This window comes from Strongylocentrotus purpuratus, unplaced genomic scaffold (genome assembly GCF_000002235.5).
Source record: "Strongylocentrotus purpuratus isolate Spur 01 unplaced genomic scaffold, Spur_5.0 spur5_scaffold_12, whole genome shotgun sequence".
Lineage (NCBI taxonomy): Eukaryota > Metazoa > Echinodermata > Echinoidea > Camarodonta > Strongylocentrotidae > Strongylocentrotus > Strongylocentrotus purpuratus.
The window spans coordinates 3,273,506-3,294,666 of record NW_022145597.1 but is presented as its reverse complement, the minus strand read 5'-3'; the positions used below and the strand labels follow the sequence as shown (position 1 = coordinate 3,294,666).

General features: G+C 38.8%; 1 protein-coding gene across 2 annotated transcripts; it reads right to left on the bottom strand.

The window, feature by feature from the left end:
- Window positions 1–1,461: 1,461 nt before the first annotated feature.
- On the bottom strand, window positions 1,462–20,060 carry LOC755600 (galactose-3-O-sulfotransferase 3). Of its 2 annotated transcripts, none has more exons than XM_030981613.1 (5): window positions 19,767–20,060; window positions 7,349–7,414; window positions 6,816–7,040; window positions 4,714–4,910; window positions 1,462–3,831 (listed from the first exon to the last, which is right to left on the bottom strand). In XM_030981613.1, exons 3-5 carry the CDS (start codon window positions 6,822–6,824, stop codon window positions 2,214–2,216), a joined length of 1,824 nt encoding a protein of 607 aa, XP_030837473.1. In that variant the 5' UTR covers window positions 6,825–7,040; window positions 7,349–7,414; window positions 19,767–20,060; the 3' UTR covers window positions 1,462–2,213. The 2 variants fall into 2 exon arrangements, with proteins under 2 accessions (XP_030837473.1, XP_030837474.1); XM_030981614.1 differs by lacking the exon at window positions 19,767–20,060 and adding an exon at window positions 15,282–16,273.
- Between the last annotated feature and the right edge of the window lie 1,101 nt (window positions 20,061–21,161).

Below are 21,161 nucleotides of genomic sequence, written 5' to 3'. Positions count from 1 at the left end.
CCAAGAAAGAATAGGTTTAATCATTACTCATTAGTTTAATTAGCTAAAAAAAGTTGGAATTTAAGGTAAGGGTTAGTTTGAGGGTTAGGGTATCATACCGGTTTTCATGATATCCTATTAGTGTATCATTTAGGGTTATATAGATGTCCTGTTAAAACAGCAAATATATATACAAATTCTGATTGCAAAAAAACATATGCTGTAAAGACTAATTTGCCAATATTCAGCTTTTAAGCTACAGACAGACATACATTTAATGTTTGAATTACCCTCCCTCCCCCCCCCCCCTTGAATAATTTATCTTACTTTTCAGGCTAACATGAAGACTTACTATCATTTCATTTGTACGAATGCAACAAAAAAAGGAATAACACAGTTACGAAATTTAACAATATGCTGGGCACTCACTTAACAGGACTAGCACTTAACGTAAAAATATTAAAGCTGATCTCATTTCATACAAATAAAAGCACCATAAAATGAAAATATATACTGCAATATAAAAAAATCTAACATCCATTACGTAACATTTGCAATGATGTTTAGTTAGATAATTTTCATAAACGTACAGGTAAATTGAGACTGTTTCCCGACATCTCACATAAAACAACCTGGCATTTTCTCCACCCTTCTCTCACTCTACCACACATATATACACGATCAACATATTATTAGAGGCCCATCACAAAGGGAAAGCTCGACCGTCGCCCCCTTATCAAACGTTTGGGGATACCACTGTCATATCACCTACTGATCTATGAAATCATTCAGAGAGATATGAAGCACTTTACAGATGTTACCAATTTCAATTTCGTTGCATTTTTGAGTTACCCCATATTATTATTATTATTATAATTATTATGATATTTACTTATACCGCGCTTTTTCCATAAGGCCCAAAGCGCTTACAGTAAATTACAATTACACAAATACATGTAATTAGAAAAACAATCTTACAATTACATACTGAAAAGGGGGATTTTTTTTCTTCCAAGGCTTTTCTACAGGTAATAACTAATGAAACCAGTCTAATTCTAAGTGGTAGATCATTATTCAGATACAGTAAATGTCCCATCACAGTCTAATGATTGAATAACTGAGTATGTGAGACGGAAAGGATCACTGGCTGACCTCAAAGCCATGGTTGGTGTATATATTAAATCCAAACGGGTATAAAAATATTGTGGAGCTTGATTATTGAGTATTGTGTAGACAAACAAGGGTAATATAAAATTTATTCTTTGTTTCGAAGGAAGCCATGGTATGATCGTAAAAGTGGCTGAGATGGATGGTACCTAAAAAACTGAAATATTAATTGGGCTCCTAAATTTTGCCCGATATTAGTTTGCCCAATTTTGTGTCTATTTCCCAATATCTGTAAAAAAAAAAATTAAAAAAAAGGGAAAAAAAGGTAGTTATCGGGCATTTTCACTACTGTCGTTCTATCACATACAAAAACATGGCTGTGGCCCTTCTTATGATATAAATGTCAGTTATTTTACACATGGAACCATCGCACGACTTGGTGCCTTTATGATACTTCACTAAACAGATGGAAACAAAGTTTTGAGATTCTGCATCACAGCGTGGATAAAGTGTATTAAAACGATAATGTCACAACCCTGTATTTTCCATGAAATAATAATAACAAAATATTTCACCCTGTCTTTGTTTTCTTTATTTTAGTTGCTATGTAGGCTGACTGATGATATAGCCTCAAACATCCAAAGTAATACTGAGTCAGAAGGTCAAAGTTACAGCTTGCTTCACGGCTTTCTAAAGAAATATATATAACTGTAGTATAGGCAAGATATGTAAATGATTTTATCAAATTCGTTGATAAATTGTCTTATACACTATTTGAACTATTTTATATGCATTTTCTTAATTCAGCAGTTTTTTTCTTGGTAAAACTATACATATCTCTGTAAATAATCTACAACAACCATTTTCCAACAGGAAGCAAAATACTGAAAGATTTGCATCTTAATAGCACCGCATTGTATGCAGACGACCTATTCATGTGAAACATTCACTCAAACAAAAAACATTCACTAAAACAAAAAATTCACTTAAAAGTGACATCACTCGGTAGGCTAATCGAATATATCAGGGGACATGAGACGTTGTCGGTACGTAACAAGTAAAATGTTCATTTTTTACCCCATCATGAGGACGTCGAGGTTTAAGCTAAAGTCTCACTTTCTTGAGCTTCATGTATTTTTCTTATACGTGAGTACTGGTTTTACTCTTGTGCCTTCAGCTGTCACATTTGGCAGTCTCTTAGACTTCAACTTTTCGCTTAACTTCTGGGCGGTTTCGTGCACAACTAGGACACTACTGGAATCATCATCATTGAAATCGTCAGTTCCGGGATGTGAATTCGATGTTTTGTTGTCAACGACAACATGCCTGATAATTTTTGGTGCGGGTTGCGGAGGTAAAGGTTTGGCCTTCGGTAGCGATCCTTCTGCTTTGCTTACAGGTTTTGCTTTAGGCACCGCTTTAGGAGCAGACTTAATCGGTTTCGGTGGCTTTGGGCGATTGAGCATGTACTTCGCAGACGGATAACGCCGAAACTGCTGCATATCGAATGGCTGCCCAACGTGTGGTCGAGGTCTAGGAGCTGACCGAGCTTTCGGTAACTGTTGCCTTCGCCATATGGCAGAGAAGAGGGTACGCTTTGATTCTGCGATCTGCGCACAGAGCTTATTTGAATCACTGCGTGGTTTGTACTCTATCCAGTGGAAGTAATGTCCCTGCGCCTTGACTTCAGTCTCACCCACACACGACTCGAAGGTCTCCTTCAAACGTCTGCGAAATTCTGAAAGGTCAGTCTGGAAATCAGGACCATATTTCTTGATCTTTTCCCACAGTGTACGGTTGAAGTGTTCATACAGCCGAGTATCGACACTGTTCCATTGCCTCATCTTATTTCGTAAAGACTCTGGTACATTTGCTGGATTTGGTCGAACGTTCTTTGCGACGTAGAGGGTGTCCTGTAGACTCCAACAGAAAAATCTCCTCATAACCACCAGAGATTCCTCAAAGTACTCAGTAATCAAGACTAAACTGAACTCGCGATCCAATTTATTGATATACTCTTGCACTTTGTTTTTATCACTATGATACACGTGATCCAAACCAAGGTCAAATACTTGGTTGTTCTTCGCATAATACCACCTCAGTCCCATTTTCCCTTCCCAGGTCATAGACTTCAGACGCTTCCGGTAAAAGTCTGGCTTCGCAAAAAACTGCGTCAATCGCGCCTGCATTGTGGTATGAACCTTCTCATGCACGAGGAAAGAATCGTCCAACTGGAAATGCGTGAAAGCTGACTCGAACTGCGTCCCAGGGTCCCGGATGATGGTTATGTAATGAGTGTTTGGTTTCATAAAGGTATTCATTGCCTTGCGGTCGTAGCGCACATGTACCGCAAGCATGTTGTACTTGTACTTGGAGAAGTCCCCCGGTTTAACCCCTATGGGAGGGAGAAAGTGCGTCCGGGGTGAGTTGACATTGAGGGGGAGGTAAACCAGGTGTCCATTCCCAGGGCTAAGACGGTTGAAGACAAAAGACAAGTTGTGGGAGAACCCGTAGCGGTTGACAATGTGACTAAGACTTGTACTCCCTGTTTTGTGTGTCTTGATGAAAACTACATTGTCCTGGTGAGTACAGGACGTTGGGTCTCCTGTCTTCTCTTGATCATCCTGTTTTATCGTATAGGTGGTGTTGGCATCGAAGGCAATAGGTGGAATGACGTCACCAGTGACGTTTTCCGGCAGAGATGAAGGTGTAGCAGAAAGGATCAGCTCGTTCGCAGTGTTCTTTCTGCATAGTCACATTAATGGAAAAAGCAAGCAAACGTTTCATTGATACATTCGAGCAATTTCTATAGAATGACGAAATCGTCTCGCAAAAAGTGTAATGAAATATAACTTATGGATTTCTGAATGCACCCATTGGTCTCTCTGAAGACAAGAAAAGAGAATCCGTCTCCTTATTATGTTCAATAACTACAATTTAAATACACCAAAAACAATATAATTATAATATATATTTGAAGAATCGAATGATCACAAATAGGCGTATTTAATGGACGTCAACAACTTGTATACATGTCATAATAATAATAATAATAATAATATAAATAATAATACTACTGCTTCTACTGCTAATAATGATAAAAAATAATATTAATGATAATAATAATAATAATAATAATAATAATAATAATAATAATAATAATAATAATATAAAAATAATAATAATAAAAATAATAATAATAATAATAATAATGATGATGATGATGATGATGATGATAATAATAATAATAATAACAATAATAATAATAATGATTATTGGGTCTTGTTTACTCATGGTCGCCCTGTCAATATTAATGCTGCTCTTCCTGCGGGCACTGCGATTATTATTAGGGCCTACCCAAGCAATGGCCAGGGACCCTATTACGTCTGGATAGAGAATGGCAAATATGGATTAATGTCTTCCCAAAAAAAGGCTTAGCTCCGGATTGGGATTTGAATTCTAAACCCTTGGATAGAGATTGAAGTGAATGAATCACTATAGATGTTGTTAATTCAACATTTTCAAAAGAAAAATCAGACTTGAATGCATCCTTCAATCTGCAATCTATATATTTTTCAAATTCTCCAATATGCTAGTTAGAAACCGAGGATAGAAGTACTAACTCACCCCTTGGAAACCGAACCCTTGGAGTTGGACGACCTAGAGCGCCACCAAACGGCAGGAGGCCAGGATCTGCGGATGGGAGCTCCGTGAGTAGGTGCAGCAATGTTAGTGAAGTGGGCCTGAGGTGGATCATAGAGCTTTGTCATGTACGTCATCAGAATGGCTGTACTCACCACGCACATCAGAAGAAAGATGCTCTGCTGTTGAATGTAAGAAATAACAATCATATATTTGAGATGAGGAAGACCTATAACACGATCGGAACTACTTTCGAAAGATCGACCTAAGGCAATAAGGGAGTTTACAGATAGCACATGGTACAAATGACCCCAAATATCCACAGATCTTTTACACATGGAGAAGTTCCACTTTGAGCATATTAAAATAATAACTGCCAAAGTCCTAGATGTGCTTCATGAATACCTTTTATTTGCCCTCTTGAAAAGAAAAATTCCACCTGCGTATCATAGAATGTACCATTGGTGCATAAATGAATAATGTTACATAACTTTCATGAGCGCACATTCCAGTATTCATCTCTGTGGGTTTTACCTTTTTGGTACAAATGACCATTAACTGCCCATGCGCAGATTGTATCCGTAAACTCCCTTATTCATTAGCTCCATCAACCCTTTTGAAAGCTTGCGAACGTTACAATGACGCGTTACGTCAATATAAACATGATCTATATTTTATATACGATGGGGTATTGACATTTTCCTTACAGGGACTTGGTAACATGGTTCAGATGAGATATAGTGGTGCTAAGGTAGTCACTTCAATGCTAAATGTACAGTTAAAGATAATCTGAAAAATTGATGAAAACGGACCATTATTAATGTTTGTTCTGTTGTTGTTGTTTGTTAATATTGTTGTTGTTATTGTTGTTGTTATTATTGTTGTTATTATTGTTTTCATTGTTGTTGTTGTTGTTGATATTAAGTTTTCCGTTATAACGCCCTTCTGTCGGGCAAACAAACAATTGTTTGTGCTAGCATAATGAACACAACAGGAAATAGAAATGTGACAAGGAACAATGGCATGTGGAAGTATGGAGGAGAGAGTAGAGGAGGTGAAGAAAGAGTTACATCGGGCGAAGAGGAGCATCGGGTGAGGAGGAGCATCGGGTGAGGAGGAGCATCGGGTGAAGAGGAGCATCGGGTGAAGAGGAGCAGGGGGTGAGGAGGAGCAAAGGGTGAGGAGGAGCAGGGGGTGAGGAGGAGCATCGGGTGAGGAGGAGCAGGGGGTGAGGAGGAGCATCGGGTGAAGAGGAGCAGGGGGTGAGGAGGAGCAAGGGGTGAAGAGGAGCAAAGGGTGAGGAGGAGCAGGGGTGAACAGGAGCATCGGGTGAGGAGGAGCATCGGGTGAAGAGGAGCAGGGGGTAAGGAGGAGCATCGGGTGAGGAGGAGCAGGGGGGGGAAGAGGAGCAAAGGGTGAGGAGGAGCAGGGGGTGAACAGGAGCATCGGGTGAGGAGGAGCAGGGGGTGAAGAGGAGCAGGGGGTGAGGAGGAGCATCGGGTGAGGAGGAGCAGGGGGTGAAGAGGAGCATCGGTGAGGAGGAGCAGGGGGTGAAGAGGAGCAGGGGTGAGGAGGAGCATCGGGTGAAGAGGAGCATCGGGTGAGGAGGAGCAGGGGGTGAGGTGGAGCATCGGGTGAGGAGGAGCATCGGGTGAGGAGCAGGGGGTGAAGAGGAGCAGGGGGTGAGGAGGAGCAGGGGGTGAGGAGGGACAGAGGGTGAAGAGGAGCAAAGGGTGAGGAGGAGCAGGGGGTGAGGAGGAGCATCGGGTGAAGAGGAGCATGGGGTAGGCCTATAACACTTACAGAGACGGGTGAAGAGGGTCGACAAACCAACCTAAAACATAATAGACATCATAGAAAGAAGAGTGTGATACGGAACAATAATAATGTTTATGGTGATAATGATAAAAACTAAACTGTTACATCACTATTTAAAAGGGTCGACGAGTGACAACCTTGGTAGAGTAACTCTTTGAGCATGCTGAATCGAACAATATAAAGGTTAGATGTACCATGCTTAAAGTGTTAAACTGACATTTTGACTCCTCGATCGGCCCTTTTAATTGGTGACTTAGTTCTTTACAAACCCATTTCATTCTCTCAATTGATTGCAACCACAGCCCTCAACCGGAGGTCAGTGATGACGGATGGATATCGTCGAGGGAATGGAAGAGGTCCTCATAGACTTGTTTTCGAAGATTGTTAGTCATTGATTCGGATTCGAGTGAGGTGACGTCTCGGAGGATGACATTAAAGGAGTCCAATGGGAATATGTTGATGAGGTCAACATCGTCGAGGGCTCTTCTGAAGTTCTGGTGGAATGATAACATTTGAAAATAGTTATGATAATAATGTATTGCACTATATAGTGCCAGTGATGTGAAATAATAATAATAATAATAATAATAATAATAATAATAATAATAATAATAATAATAATAATAATAATAAGAATAATAATAATAATAATGACAATAATAACATAAGACGATGTAGATATTGTACCATTCGTATCTCTACGTTTATATATTTTTTCAATTCAATTCAAAGTAATATTTTTTCTGTCAACATGCAAGATAGGCATGCCATCTAAACTCAAAAATTTAATTTTTAGTGCTACCTTTATAATCCGGGAGATACTCGATCAAGGAAATCTTGGCAGATTCTGACAACAGATGAGGTCATCCTAGGAGAAATTGAGAAACATTGAAGCAGGTAAGTTTTATACATCACAATCACAACATTTGTGGAATGACATCACAGAAACAACCAAAACGAGACTGCGTTAGATTCGAAATAATAAAAAATAACAGACGTTATCGATAGAAAATAAAAAATATGTAGGATTAAATAAATACATACAAATTTAACTAAAGGGAAAGACCTTTTAATAGACAAACTATTTAGAGCATACGTTTTGGCTAAATGACTGCCCCCCCCCCCTCCAATTTTCCCGGTCAGCCCTCCTTATCTGTTTGTTGTATTACTTGGTTACAAGTTGCAATGTGGATCTAGTATCTTCGTTGATGGTTTAACACTTCGATTGCTTCTGTCATCTCTCTCCGCGGTCGCCCGTTTGCCACTCATGCAACTATTCAGAAAACAAAAGGCACCAATTGACGAAAGGATTGCTTCTAAACTGGCTTAATTAGCAAAATTGTCCATTTCCGGTCTTGATTAGCTCCATGAAAACCCGTTTAACACTGGTAAAGTTTGTTTTGCACTATAAGCCATAAAATAATATTTATTAAACTCCATGGCACGCATATCCAACATTTCGTGTAATCATCATTTTGATTTGTTCTTGTTTATTTTTCGTTTTCTGCTCATCTTTTCATTAAGTCTTCTCCTTCGCTTTTTTGTCTTCATTTATTCTCACCATATTTGTTTGTTTAGTTTTGTTTTGGTGGGGGGGGGGGCTCATTTTTATTTGTCTGTCTGTTTGATAGTCTTTTGGGTGTTTTTTTTTTTATCGTTTACCTTTTTATCCCATTCAAGTTGGGGCAGTTCGTTTCAAATATCTATTTCAAAAATAATTCCTATCAGATTTCAAATTGGTAGAGATATGAAAAGTGCGAACCACATTGCATCCTCTATCATGTACTTTAATTACTCTCATTTTGTTCACCTTTCGATACATGGTTGACTGAGGACACATGCAAAACACTTTTTGGCCTCTCCTATATTCATAGTATTTTCGGCTCATTGCCCTCCAACACCGTCTGCTGGTCGTATTCGCCCTGTTTTCCCCCGTGTTGTTGTCCCGCCATTATGACGTGTTCTAACACATCTCCTAGTTTCTAACCATCTCTCTCTCTCTCTCTCTCTCTCTCTCTCTCTCTCTCTCTCCCTCTCGTGTATGGGCGCCATTTTGAATTGGTAGAATGTACAGGTTCCTCATAAGATTCATTGATGACAATAACGATAGATTTGGTCTCTGTAAAAATAGGAAAATACATATATACATATATCTAGAGGTGTCGTGGATGACTGGATACGTCGCCGGACTGTCGGTCACAGGGTCCGCGGTTCGAGTCCCGCCGCGGCACTAATGTCCTTTGGCAAGACATTGATCTACATTTGCCACTCTCCACCCAGGTGTTAAATGGGTACCGGTAGGAAGGAATTCCTTAAAATGCTGTGAGCGTCAAAATCGGCAGCCTAGCATAGCCGGGATATGTTGGAGCGCCTTGAGGACCTTGCAAGGTCGATACGTGCGCTATATAAGAATCCAATATTATTATTATTATTATTATATTGATGTTTTTCTCATATTTATAGGAGTGCGTATGTATAGGTTCTTTTTCAGCGCTCATGTCTGTCTGACTTGACACTTCAGCACGGCTGCTCGAAAGGCGCTCGAGCATTTTAAGAAATTAATTTCTGACAGGTACCTATTTACTTCACCTTGGTCGAGTGTGGCAAATGTAGATAAATGTCTTACAAATGACGTAATCGATGTTGCAGGGATTTGAAGCCCATGTGGTTCGCAATCCGGTGGCTATAGGGACTTTTAGATTTGCGTGGACGTGGACGTGTAACGTCCTTTTAAGCCACTGGCAGTCACATGTGACGTCCTTTTAAGTACATGGCAGTGCCTTTAAAGGAGGTCACACGTTGCAGTCCACGTTGCAGTCGTGCAAATCTAAAAGTCCCTTATATCTCTAGACAACAACACGTAGCATCACCACTTATTGTTACCCGTAATATGTGACAATTAGTTTCTTTTTGAGTTTCCCCTCAGCGGGTAAAATAAATGACATTTTCACGCAATGTTACATCTGCGCTATAATCAACACCCTAAACTAGTCTATAGCCAGTAATAGAACACAATATGCACTTGTTTGCTTGCCATTCACCGTTTGTACAATGTCATTATCTCAAGTCTCTTCAAAGACTTCGCCAGTCGCAGTCTTGTGTCAGCAATTGATAATGTTGCCTCGTGTGCACAGCTAGGCAATTCATTACAGTGGCGGATTCCGCCCCCCCCCCCCCCAGGGTAAAAAAAAAAGGAAGGGGGGAAAGAAAAGGGAGAAAAGGAGAAAAAGGACGGGGAAAGAAAAAGGAGGGGAAAAGAAGAAAAGGGAAGAGAGAAAGATGAAGAAAAGAGGGAGAAGAGAAAAGGGGAGAGAAGAAAAAGGAGGGAGGAAGGAAGAAAGGGGAAGAGAGAGAGGAGAGAAAAGGCGGTAAAGGAAGAAAGGGGAAAGACGGAGGAGAGGAAAGGGTGAAGATATTTTTTTTACCGTGAAAGGGGCGGGGGGCACGCAATTTTGCAGTGTGCATAATATGGGGTCCCTCTTTTCAGGCGTGTACCCCCCCCCCCCCCCCAAAAAAAAAAAAAGCACAAGAAGAACAAAACAAAAAGAGATGGAAAAAGGGGGAGAAAGAGAGAATTTTTGTGAGTTAAAGAAGAAAGGAAAACAAATGAAAGAGAATTAAACAACGATAGAAGAGCGGTGCGAAAGCATGAGGAATTGCATTTATTTTACAAGAATAATGGAATAACAACCAAGGCCGTCGCTAAAGGGGGCGTGGGGTGCGGCACCCCCTCCCCCCCCCCCCCCACACACACACCTGTCAGGATATTGTCGGTAAAATTGCGCTTATGTCGGGAAAAATGAGCAAAGGGGGAGGGGGAAAGAGAGGGAAAGGGAAAGAAAAAAAAGAAAGGAAAGAAAGGAAAGAGAAGAGAAGAAATAGAAAAAAGAAAAAAAGGAAAGAGAGGAAAGAAAGAAAAAAAAAGAAAAGAAAAAAAGGAGAAAAGGAAAAAAAGAAGAGAAAAGGGAAACAAAAGAAACGGTGGATGAAACAAAGGAGAGAGAGAGAGAGAGAGAGAGAGAGGGTATAAGAGCCTGAGAGAAGAGGGGTGGGAGTAAGAGAGAGAGGTAGATGTTGGGTGGAGTCACCACGTCGAGGGGGCAAGAAAGATACGCATAGATAATTATGTTGCTGTGTCGGGTCCGCTGTGTCGGTATTCTTGCTCAATCCTCGTGTACTATATCAATGCAGAAGTTTGTTTTTATCGGACAAAGAAACATTTTTGAAAATTCAGAAAAATTAACAGAGTACAACAAATCGTCTTCGTTTTCTAATAATTAAATTAAACATCAAAGCTAAGCTTCCGCGCTTCGCGCGGGAGGGGGAAACTTAATTCAGACAAGGGTTAAGAGACGAGAACGGTACAACGAATCGTCTTCATCTCTAAAAAATGAAACGTCGAAGCTTCAGCGCTTCGCGCGGGATCGGGTTAGGGTATAGTGTTAGAGTTAGGGTTAGGTTTAGGGTTAGAGTTATAGGTTAAGGTATAGGGTTATAGTTAGGGTATAGGTTTGAGTTAGGTTTAGGGTTAGAGTTGGGGTTAGGTTGTCTCTATATTTACCGTGTGGGACGGGCATAGCTACGCACAGCGGAGGACCGTATGGCAGTTGAACTCATTTCTTGTGAGATCACCTTCATTCACATGATGTTATGTACAAATCTCGAGAAGTAAGTTTTATTCAAAGTGACATCCTACCATGCGCGCGCACACACATACACATCGGAGAGCAGATCTATATCGAAAGCTGAGAGAAGGTTGATATGCCAGAGACAAATCCGTCGGGTCGAATTTCCTTTTAGCCTGAAGCGGCAATTGGTCAGATTCCTTTCTCAGGCAAACCGACAGACATTATATTTAGAGAGTAATCATATTTATCAAATGCTTCGATATGACATTTGAGCGGGAAAACATTGAGATGATTGCTTTATTTCAATGATTGAGTGTAGTTCCAGTAGAAAGCATTCCCAACTTGCCAATAGAAATCTCCACTCCTTTTTCTGAACACTTCACAATCGTGACGATGATTTCCCATATTACAGAGCCTCTTGAAAAGTTGCTATTGAGCTGTGCTATGTGAGAAAGATGATCAGAACAGAGAGAGAGAGAGAGAGAGAGAGAGAGAGAGAGAGGAAGAGAGAGAGATAGAAAAGGAGAGAGAGGTGTATTCTGAAGGAGAGAGAGAGGAGATAAATGAGAAAGAGGGGGAAAGGGAAAGAGAGAGGGGAGAAGGGGGGATAAGATACAGCGTGTGAGGTAGGGGACATCTCAGAGTGTGGTAGCGTAGAGAGAAGAAAAACAATCACACCATACAATGTTTAATAAAATATGTTTAAAGCAAGCAATCGAACTAACTAAGTAACTAAATTGGAATTCATATGTCGAAGAAATTCTAGATTTGTCTGTTTAAAGATGTTCATGTGTGGGTATATAGTCGTACGTGGATGAACAAACATTATGGTTTGTCCTACCTAACAAAATTAATATATGCAATTCATATTCTAACTATTGAAATACTATAGAACAAGATACATGGCTCGTATTTGAAATGTCAACATAGAGAATGCATAAGTATTTATCGCTATGTCGGGCAATTATTTGGAGAAAATAAAGTCTAGTAACAATTATTGAAGAATAAGCATGCATAAAATGTTAATGCATAATATGCCCTTTCAGAATAGTTTATTTTCGTATTGTATTATATACGGACGCATTCTGGAAGTGGGGTTCTTATGGCAACATCATTAATGGACGTGTTAGAGGTTACTCCGACCTAGCAATGGCTAAAGCATCCAGAATGTCGATTTCTAAAAATCTTCAAGTCAATAATTGTCCAATGAGGACAACAGAAATTAATTTTCTTCACTGTTAATTTGAATGCATCTTCAAAATTGTATATATTTTGCTTTTGTTTAATATTATTTTTCCTCTTTCCAACGTAGATGCATACTTGACATAGGCTTGACTGACTTAGCAACATTAAGGTCTTCATATATGTTACTATATATTTGCATGCAAGCCTCATCAAAACAAGGGGAAAATGAAATAATTATTAAAGTGCAAATCAGGATAGATTCGTGTGTGTTCTAAATACGTGGTGATCAGACATTAGTTTGCTCTGTTGCAAATATTGCTCCCGAGGTTTTGTTTTTAATGTTTTGTATAATTAGCAATTTGTTTAAGTAAGGTTATGATGGTGAGGATAGTGTTAAGCCTAATATGTCCTTGATTGCACACTTTAACGTCGTGTACATTCTGCACGGACAAAGGCGCCAAGAACGTTTTGTCAGTCACTGTACGTATTACAGCTTTCCCGGACGCGCATATTTTTTTACACAAATTATTGGTTAGCCACTTCAGTCAAATATACTCTGCAAACGACTAGAGACAGAGTCTCACATTACCCTTAGCAGTATTTTTTGGATTGCTGGAGCTGTACATGACTGGGTACATACTCGTTATCTATCCTCTTCTCTTTCGTTATGTATTTCTTTGTTTCTCCTTCAATCTATCCTCTTCTCTTTCGGCATGTATTTCCTTGTTTCTCCTTCAATCTATCCTCTTCTCTTTCGTTATGTATTTCTTTGTTTCTCCTTCAATATATCCTCTTCTCTTTCGTTATGTATTTCTTTGTTTCTCCTTCAATATCCTCTTCTCTTTCGTCATGTATTTTTGTTTTTCTTTCAATCTATCCATCAGTTCTCCTTCGTTATGTATTTCTTAATTTTGTTCTCCTTTATTCTATCCTCTTCTCTTTCACTTTTTATGTATTTCTTTGTTTCTCCTTCAATCTATCCTTTTCTCCTTCGTCATCTATTTCTTTGTTTTTCCTTCAATTTATCTTTTTCTCCTTTTTTTTTTTGGGGGGGGGGGGTATTTCTTTTTTTTCTATACCCGAATCTATAATCCTCCTAGCTCTTCCGTTATGTATTTCTATGTTTTTCCTTTGACTTATCCTCTTCTTTTTTCTTATGTATTTCCTTGTTTTTCCTTCTCTATATCCTCTCCACTATCCTTGTTTTCCCTATTCTATCATCTTCCCTAAGCTTCCTTGGGTGTTCGTGCTTGCACATAATAGTGCGCTGAAGACTTAGACTCTTTCACCGGAGCACTTCTAGGAATTATTTCGCGAAAATGGCCAAACAGTTGTGTAAAAAAAAACAGCCAGATACCTAGGCTCTGATCAAGGCTTTAAAATGTGTGGTAGAGTATAACAAGAGAGTCTGTCCATACAGACTAAGTAAATTCGCTCATCTTGAAACGAGATGAGATCGGTGAATGATTATGCGTATGAGCGTAGGAAGTAATACCATCCATGAGCCCGTTATTCCAATTAGTATGCATTATGCACATATCTCACCCCTTGTTGCCTCTGATCGCCTAGCAAATGGTGTCAACTTTCTGGTTAATTGAGCCATGTGCAAATCAGGAGTCCTCCATTAAAGGTCCAGGTGATCTCCCCCTCCCCTCATCCCTCTCCTGCAAAACCAAACCGTGCTCTCACGTTAGGTATACGTACGAATGTGCAGGAAAATGTGTTCGTGTTCCCGCTCGATCCCCGGCTAAAATAAGGCTCCTGAAGTAAGAGGTTTTTTTTAAATCCTTATTATAAATATTTTTAGTATAAGATTTTTCGGGCTTGTGCCCCCCTCCCCCCCCCCCCCCTTCTCCTCTCCCGCACGGGAATCTTGGATCCTCACTGGTGCTATGGTGGCATTGCTGTTATTGTGCGTTTTGCCTAAAACCACCGAATTCGACACATTAAATTTATACTTTCTATGATAGATAAAGTAGATAATACCGAATCACTTTAAAACTTTCTGATGCTGTATATATTCAATGTAGCGGTGACGTTTTGAACTCCGCGTGCAATAACTCCACTAACTTAGGCAACCTTTTTCTGATGTAAAAAATTCATGTCATTTACTAATTATTGTCCAAATTGTTAGCGCTATTAAATTAGTTAATTTTCAATAAGACGTTAATGGTTTTAGAGTGAGCCGTTCATTCTGTGTGTTAATTAATTTAATTGAAAATGACCTACAAAGTGGCATACTTGTGTTGAACATTACTTTGTTTAGGCCTCCGTCATAATACATGTATAAGCTCTCAGTCAGCTAATGTAGGGTTTCATAGCATGCACAGAGTATAAGTATTGTGACATTTTGCTGGAAAGGGAGAGAAATAAAGAGATAAGGGTGAACAGCCAGACCGTAAAAGACCGAACCAAAATTACACTGTCCTTCATGGGCAGGATTCGGTCAGTTTGGCGGTCGTGTGAATGAGGTATAAACTGTATGACCATCACAAAACAAGGGTAATGATTATGCCTGTTACAAAAAATAGTTTGTATCAGTATGTACATTTTTGACAATGTGCAAAATGCTCACTACGCTGACTGTCATTTATATTCTTCTCTTTCCTTTTTGTTATATATATTGTTTTATAAGGGAGCACCCGAAACATGATTTTGTTTAAAGGATTTAATCTTTACTTTTGTTAAGTACTGTTGATATGCTTTCGACACTGTCTATGTATTCACATTCATTGCACTTAAGTATTTAGTTGATATCTATTTAAAAAAAAATGAAAATAATTGTTTATGTTGTATTGAATTTAATTTAATTTCTGCTTATATTGTTTGATTTCATTCAAGCGATTTCACTTTGATAAAGCAAAACTAAAGATCAACATTAACAAGAACATACATTATTCCGGACTTGTTGTATCAACTTACCCCTTACATGATCGATCTAAAGCACGTTTAGATCCTTTCAAAGAAAAGAAAATCAACACTGAGTCTCTTGCGTTCGCTAAAAGAGTACCTGACCGTCTCTTCTCCCCTCTGTTACTGCATCAGTCAGTAAAACATTATCATCATGAGCATAGTTGCAGGAAGCATTTGTAACGATATGTTCATGCTTCTCCTTCAGTAATCAAAATACAGTCTATCATTCTTTCTATGACAGGAGTAGAATCACAGGGCACGTAATTGCAAACGCAAAGGGATGCTGATTTTCTCGTCCCGCTCCATTTAACATATCTTTTTCAAATAGAAATGTTCGCTGAAAGCTGGGCTCTTTTACATCCGGGACATTGACTTTCACTCATTATCTTGGCATCGTCTTAAACACGAAATGATGCTGACTTTCTCATCTCGATCCAACACAAGATAAAACCTCGACTGCTTTGCTTAAAGCCCTTAGCCATAAACATTCGAGTTCGCTCATTATCATCACGGCATAAGAAATAAAGTCGCATGTGGAACAAGCTACGATGATCCTTATTCGCCTTCCTAATGGAAACAAAATCCTCCTCTACTGCTTATCGTATTCACAATACATGTCACAAACAAGCTACAATAAGCTTTTATTTCATCCTCTGGAAGTAAAACAAAACTCTGCTAGTGGATGTAAATGAATATAAGGTTAATGATATGGAACATCCAATGGCTTCCTATCCTAATATACAAACATCACCGCATTGTTGTATTCGCTCACCGTCACATCGAAATATTCTTACACATCCCGTTTAACCGATAAATAAATCACTGCACATGATTATCCGTGGTATTGGGAGCATGGTGATCATGACACATTCTTGCAGAATATATAAATGTTCCGCCAACATTCTAGTACATAACAGCTCAAATGGTACTGGCCTATACACCATGTACACAAGAACATCAGGCTTCAGCTTATAACGAGGAAAGCATTACATCCTCTTCCCCATCTACGTACGACGAAGACGTACTACGCGTAGTCTTGTTTACTAGTAGTATTTCTGTAAGTAAACGACTATTTTTTGCATTTGATCTTAAAGTTCTGGTGTGCATGGTTTTAAGTAAATAAAGAACACATGAGAAAACAAAATTCGAAAGAATTATATACTACTGGTTTATCTATTTTGAATAGTTTTGCTGCTGTATTAGCCATTGTTATGACAATGTTAAAAATGGGTCTACGATTTGAGACTATCCATCATGGAAATGCCGGGTCAGTTCACGTTCAAGATGCATTGCGGAGGTGGTGGAGATGCTCATAGAACGCAGACGACACAGTGATGTGCAAATTGGCGTGACTCGATCTTCCACTGACATAAAATTAACACTGACAAAGTCATGGGTGATTCGGCTGGTATCGATATCATTGAAATATTTAGTGAGTGTGACTCGGTCGTTTATGATTTTGATCCCTTTCCCTGCGTGGTCTGTGTATTATGGCTGTGTTTGTGTTGTTGTTTGTATTTTTAATAAAACATATGAAAACATGATGTCATTTGGAATCGTTTATGGATCGACTAGACAGCCTACCACACGACAAACAAACATGTTTCCGTTGACAGAGCTAAAGTTTTTAGCCATGCCCATTTCTGTGAGCTAAAACTTCTGCATGTTGACAATGTCGAAAGATTTATTCTATTTATGATCTGCTGTTATTATTTGGTTGTCTTTTTTATTTGCTATAGTTCATTAAACACTGCACGCTCATCTTGCGTGGCTAATTTAATTCCTTTTTATACATGGGCGTATGCAAGTCAGGATAATAAGGGCTGTACCCCCCCCCCCCCCCCCCATTTTTAATTAACAATTTTATATTCAAACAACTACAACATCATATTATTGTTTTCTTTCTCTCTTGCTTTTCTTTTTTGAGGAGGAAATTAAACCCTCATAATTATTCGGAGTTCCGATCATCTTATATTCAGGCAGTGAAATAACAAAGTATCGTTTTGTATATTTTTCAGCTTTTCAGTTTAGTCTTGTTCAGTTTGATTCGAAACATATCATAAAATATATCAGTGGCTAGTAATCATGATAATTCATTTAGTTTTGAGGCAGAAGGATGGTTTGATCAAAGTAGTTTTTATTTCCGTAAAATGGTGCTACCCTAAACATGCATGCTATATGTGACGTAGATTACGCTAAAGGCGTTCTGCCTTCTGGCTTTTCATAGCAACCTTTATAATTTTGAATTTCATCTCGATTTCTGCAAACCATGTTTGATCGAAGACGTCATACCCCCTTTTCATGATGTAATTTTGTATGCATGTGCAATTCCCTTTTCTTCTCAAGGAGACGAAGACGGGCTTTTGTACTGTCTTGTCCACCCCCATTCACGCCTCTAATCGATTTATTTAGTTAATCTTCCTTCTTTAAGATGTATTTTATCGACCTGGTCGCTATGTGTTGGCAATTATCAGTTCCTGTGTGTGCATGACTGCATACAGCTATACGTAATTCATGACTTTCCTGCCCGTCATCTAGGTGAGCTCTATCACACCGCTAAACCGACTCCAAACCGACCAATGATTTCTTGGCCATCAGCGAAAAAGTAACTTAGTGTTCTGTCTGGTGTCGGTCCGGTGTCGGTCTGGTGTCGGTCTGGTGTCGGTCTGGTGTCGGTCTGGGCTCCGTCTTACAAAGAGTTGATAATAATCGCAACTTATTTGCGATTTATATAAATCGCCAGTGGCGGATCAAGGGGGGGGGGGGGCGGGGGCCGGCGTCCCCCCCCCCCCTGGAAAAAAGTGTATTTTTACATTTTTTAACGTTAAATTTACCTTTTTTTGAAGATGGGTGCTCAAGGGGGGAGGGGAGGTGCAATTTTTCAATTTTTCGAGGGCCAGAAAACAAATTGTGCTCACTACCCCCCCCCCCCCCCCCCCCCCCCTAGTCGATGCACTAGTGCCCTTTGAGCCGATCAGTGATTTAGGGGAATGAACGTACGACCTGTCTTTGTAGCTGACATATGTGATAAAATACCCCTCCCCCTCATCAACGGCCAACATGTTGATGTTGCGCAAGGAAACTGCGAGCGTATTTATATTATTCATGAGTGTTGGTCCAGTTGGCTCCTCACCCCATCACCATCACCACCACCACAAAAGTGATGATAATGCGAAATAAATCATAAATAAGTTTAGCATTGAGAGCAATGAGATTGATGTTAGTAAGATTTTTTTTTACAAGTGCCATACAAAATGAAATGCACAAAATAACATCACAAACATGCAAGAACTCATGAATTATACGTTGACGTCATAAGCCAAAGAATAATTCGTCTACCCTTGAATATTTGAATATTGCAGTTTAGTAAGGAGAGAAGGATCGTCAGGTGAACTTGATTTTACACTCTTAAAACTCAATATAATGTTAAATCAACATAATATAACAATTTCGAGGAAAGACGAAGTCTTCACAATTATGGTATATCTTCTTGATGACAACCCACAGGGATGCATGGATCCACTGATCCACTGTATTAAAAGGTGTAATTCTCCTATGTTGAACATGTTTTCACTCCTCGAGTCTTTAAGATCGAATGTTGACTGGGCAATTTTGAGTTTAAGAGTGCATTATTCATTATGAAACCCTGCACGTTGTGGTGTCTATTATGAAAGTTAAACTGTGTAGGAAATAGGAATGCATGGCCTGAAAACATGTTCACTATGGTAACTGGTGATGACGTCAAACCATGTTGTCAAGCAAAATCAACAGTATTTACGTCAGTCTAAAAAAAAAATTAAAGGAAATCTTGCTCACGAAAAGGTCGTTGTCTATTGAACTGAATTGAAGGCTTTATTGGGATTTTTAAAAAAAACCAGCAACAACAGTTCAAATTCATTCATATTAGGCAGTCAGCTGACTAAATTACTGTGGATGTGGAAATGTTCGAAACAATAGAAATGTATGGGCTGAAAACTGTAAATTATAGTAACTGATGATGATGACGTCAAACAAGGTTGGCAGGCAAAATACATATATAAATAGATATATATTATATTTCCCTCAGTCTAAACATTTTATTTTTAAAGGGATACAATCCATCGTGTTCACTGCAAAAGACTTTCTCTAATTGAGTTGAATTAAATTGTTTATTTGGATTTAAAAATCGATAGCAATAACAGTTAAAACTCATTTACAAACAAAGTGCAGTCGAATAATTAAATTGCTATGAGCGGCAGTTATTTTCATTGTTATGTTTTGTTATTCAAAAGTGTACATTAGTTTTTAATTTTTATTCGAACATTGTTGTCCTGTTAAAAACATTTAATTCAATCACGAGTTGATTTGTTCAATTCACGAAATACTACGTTAGGAAAATACCATCAAATTGTCACTCTGTCATTTTAGATGAATTAGATTCAAGGTTCAGAGTGTTACACGCTAGGTGTCTAGATATTGGTAGATTCATATCACATTAATTACGATTTAACTTACCTCCTCTCTAAATCTCTCTCTCTTCGACATTCGAACTCCCACTTCCACTTGTTTCTGCTGTATACTGCTTCCAGCCTCTCCTTATACGTATTTACGAGAGTTTATTGACTATTCGAATGTCGTAGTCAGTTTATCCAGATCAATACCAGACAATGCAAGCTTTACACCCTACCAGGACAAATATTGGATGCTTCGAACAAGCAATTGCACTCATATCATGTTTTCGAAGGATATTCTCACATGAACATGCACTAACGAAACAGATATTGAAATAGCAACAACCTAACTCGATAACTCTCTTCCTAGACTCGTATATTTCCTCTTTCTCACCTAATTCGTCTCTGTGACGAATTCAATGTCTAGTTCTTATTCTTATTCTTCCATTGCTTCTTCTGATATCGTTTGACCCCAAAAGTTGTAACAAAAGGTTTTTCAACAGTTTTCGGTAATGTTTGGCATTAGGAACAACATACTAAAAATCTTTAAAAATCAGATTTCCAGAAAGTTGTTACTTTCAAAATGGCGTCCCAAGTTGGCTGCGAATACCTAAAAAAAAAAGGCATAAACCATGATATATGTGATTTTGGTGTCTATACCTACACATTTTAGGAGTCGAAGAATCCTTTCATAACATTAACAATGGTTTATTGCCATAAGGAAACTTGAAATGACAAGGTGGCTTCTAAAATGGTCGCCAGTCTCCTAAAAATGACCGGAAGTGAGTCTACTTACAGTAAAGCTCTCATTAGCAAGATTAACACTATTTTACAGGTCAGGATAATCACTGATGTGCTTTAAAATATCATGAAGGTTTAGAGTAGCCTTATGATTAAAGATGGAATACAAGATTTTCGCAAATATGGCAGTTGAATATCTGCTGGAAACAAATTCATAAATTATGATATTATAAGCCATTATGGATATGATAGCCAAACTCACATCACTGCTTTGATGTAGTATATCTGATCAGGGGAGGGGCCATGTTATTTATTAGGGGGCGAATGGGCTCGATTTGCAAAACTAAAAAGAAAGAAAAAACGGTCTGAAGTTCAACGAACAGAAGCAAAAATCGCAGGGGGTGTCTGAGGGAGATGCGCCCCCCCCCCCACTCAGAAGTTGCAGATTTCTTCAAACTTGATGCATAAATGGCTCAATTTGGTGCATACTTTTTGCCAAATTAAAAATAAAACAGGCTAAAGTTAAAGACCAGTTTTGGAAACGACCCCCTCTCAAAAAAGTTAAATGGAAGCTCTTATTACCAATCATGTGAAAGAATATGTTTTGACTAATAGGTGATGATACAAATTCTACCGGGAAACCGCCTACTAATTGATATATTTGGTAAATTATTATATCTATCCGGACTAGATAGATATAGGGTAGTTCTATACGTCT

Bases quoted from the DNA above. Each gene is read 5' to 3' on its own strand.
- LOC755600 (XM_030981613.1), bottom strand. The intron at 3,832-4,713 runs GTGAGTTAGTAC...GTGACTATGCAG, and splicing joins AAGGGTTCGGTTTCCAAGGG to AAAGAACACTGCGAACGAGC.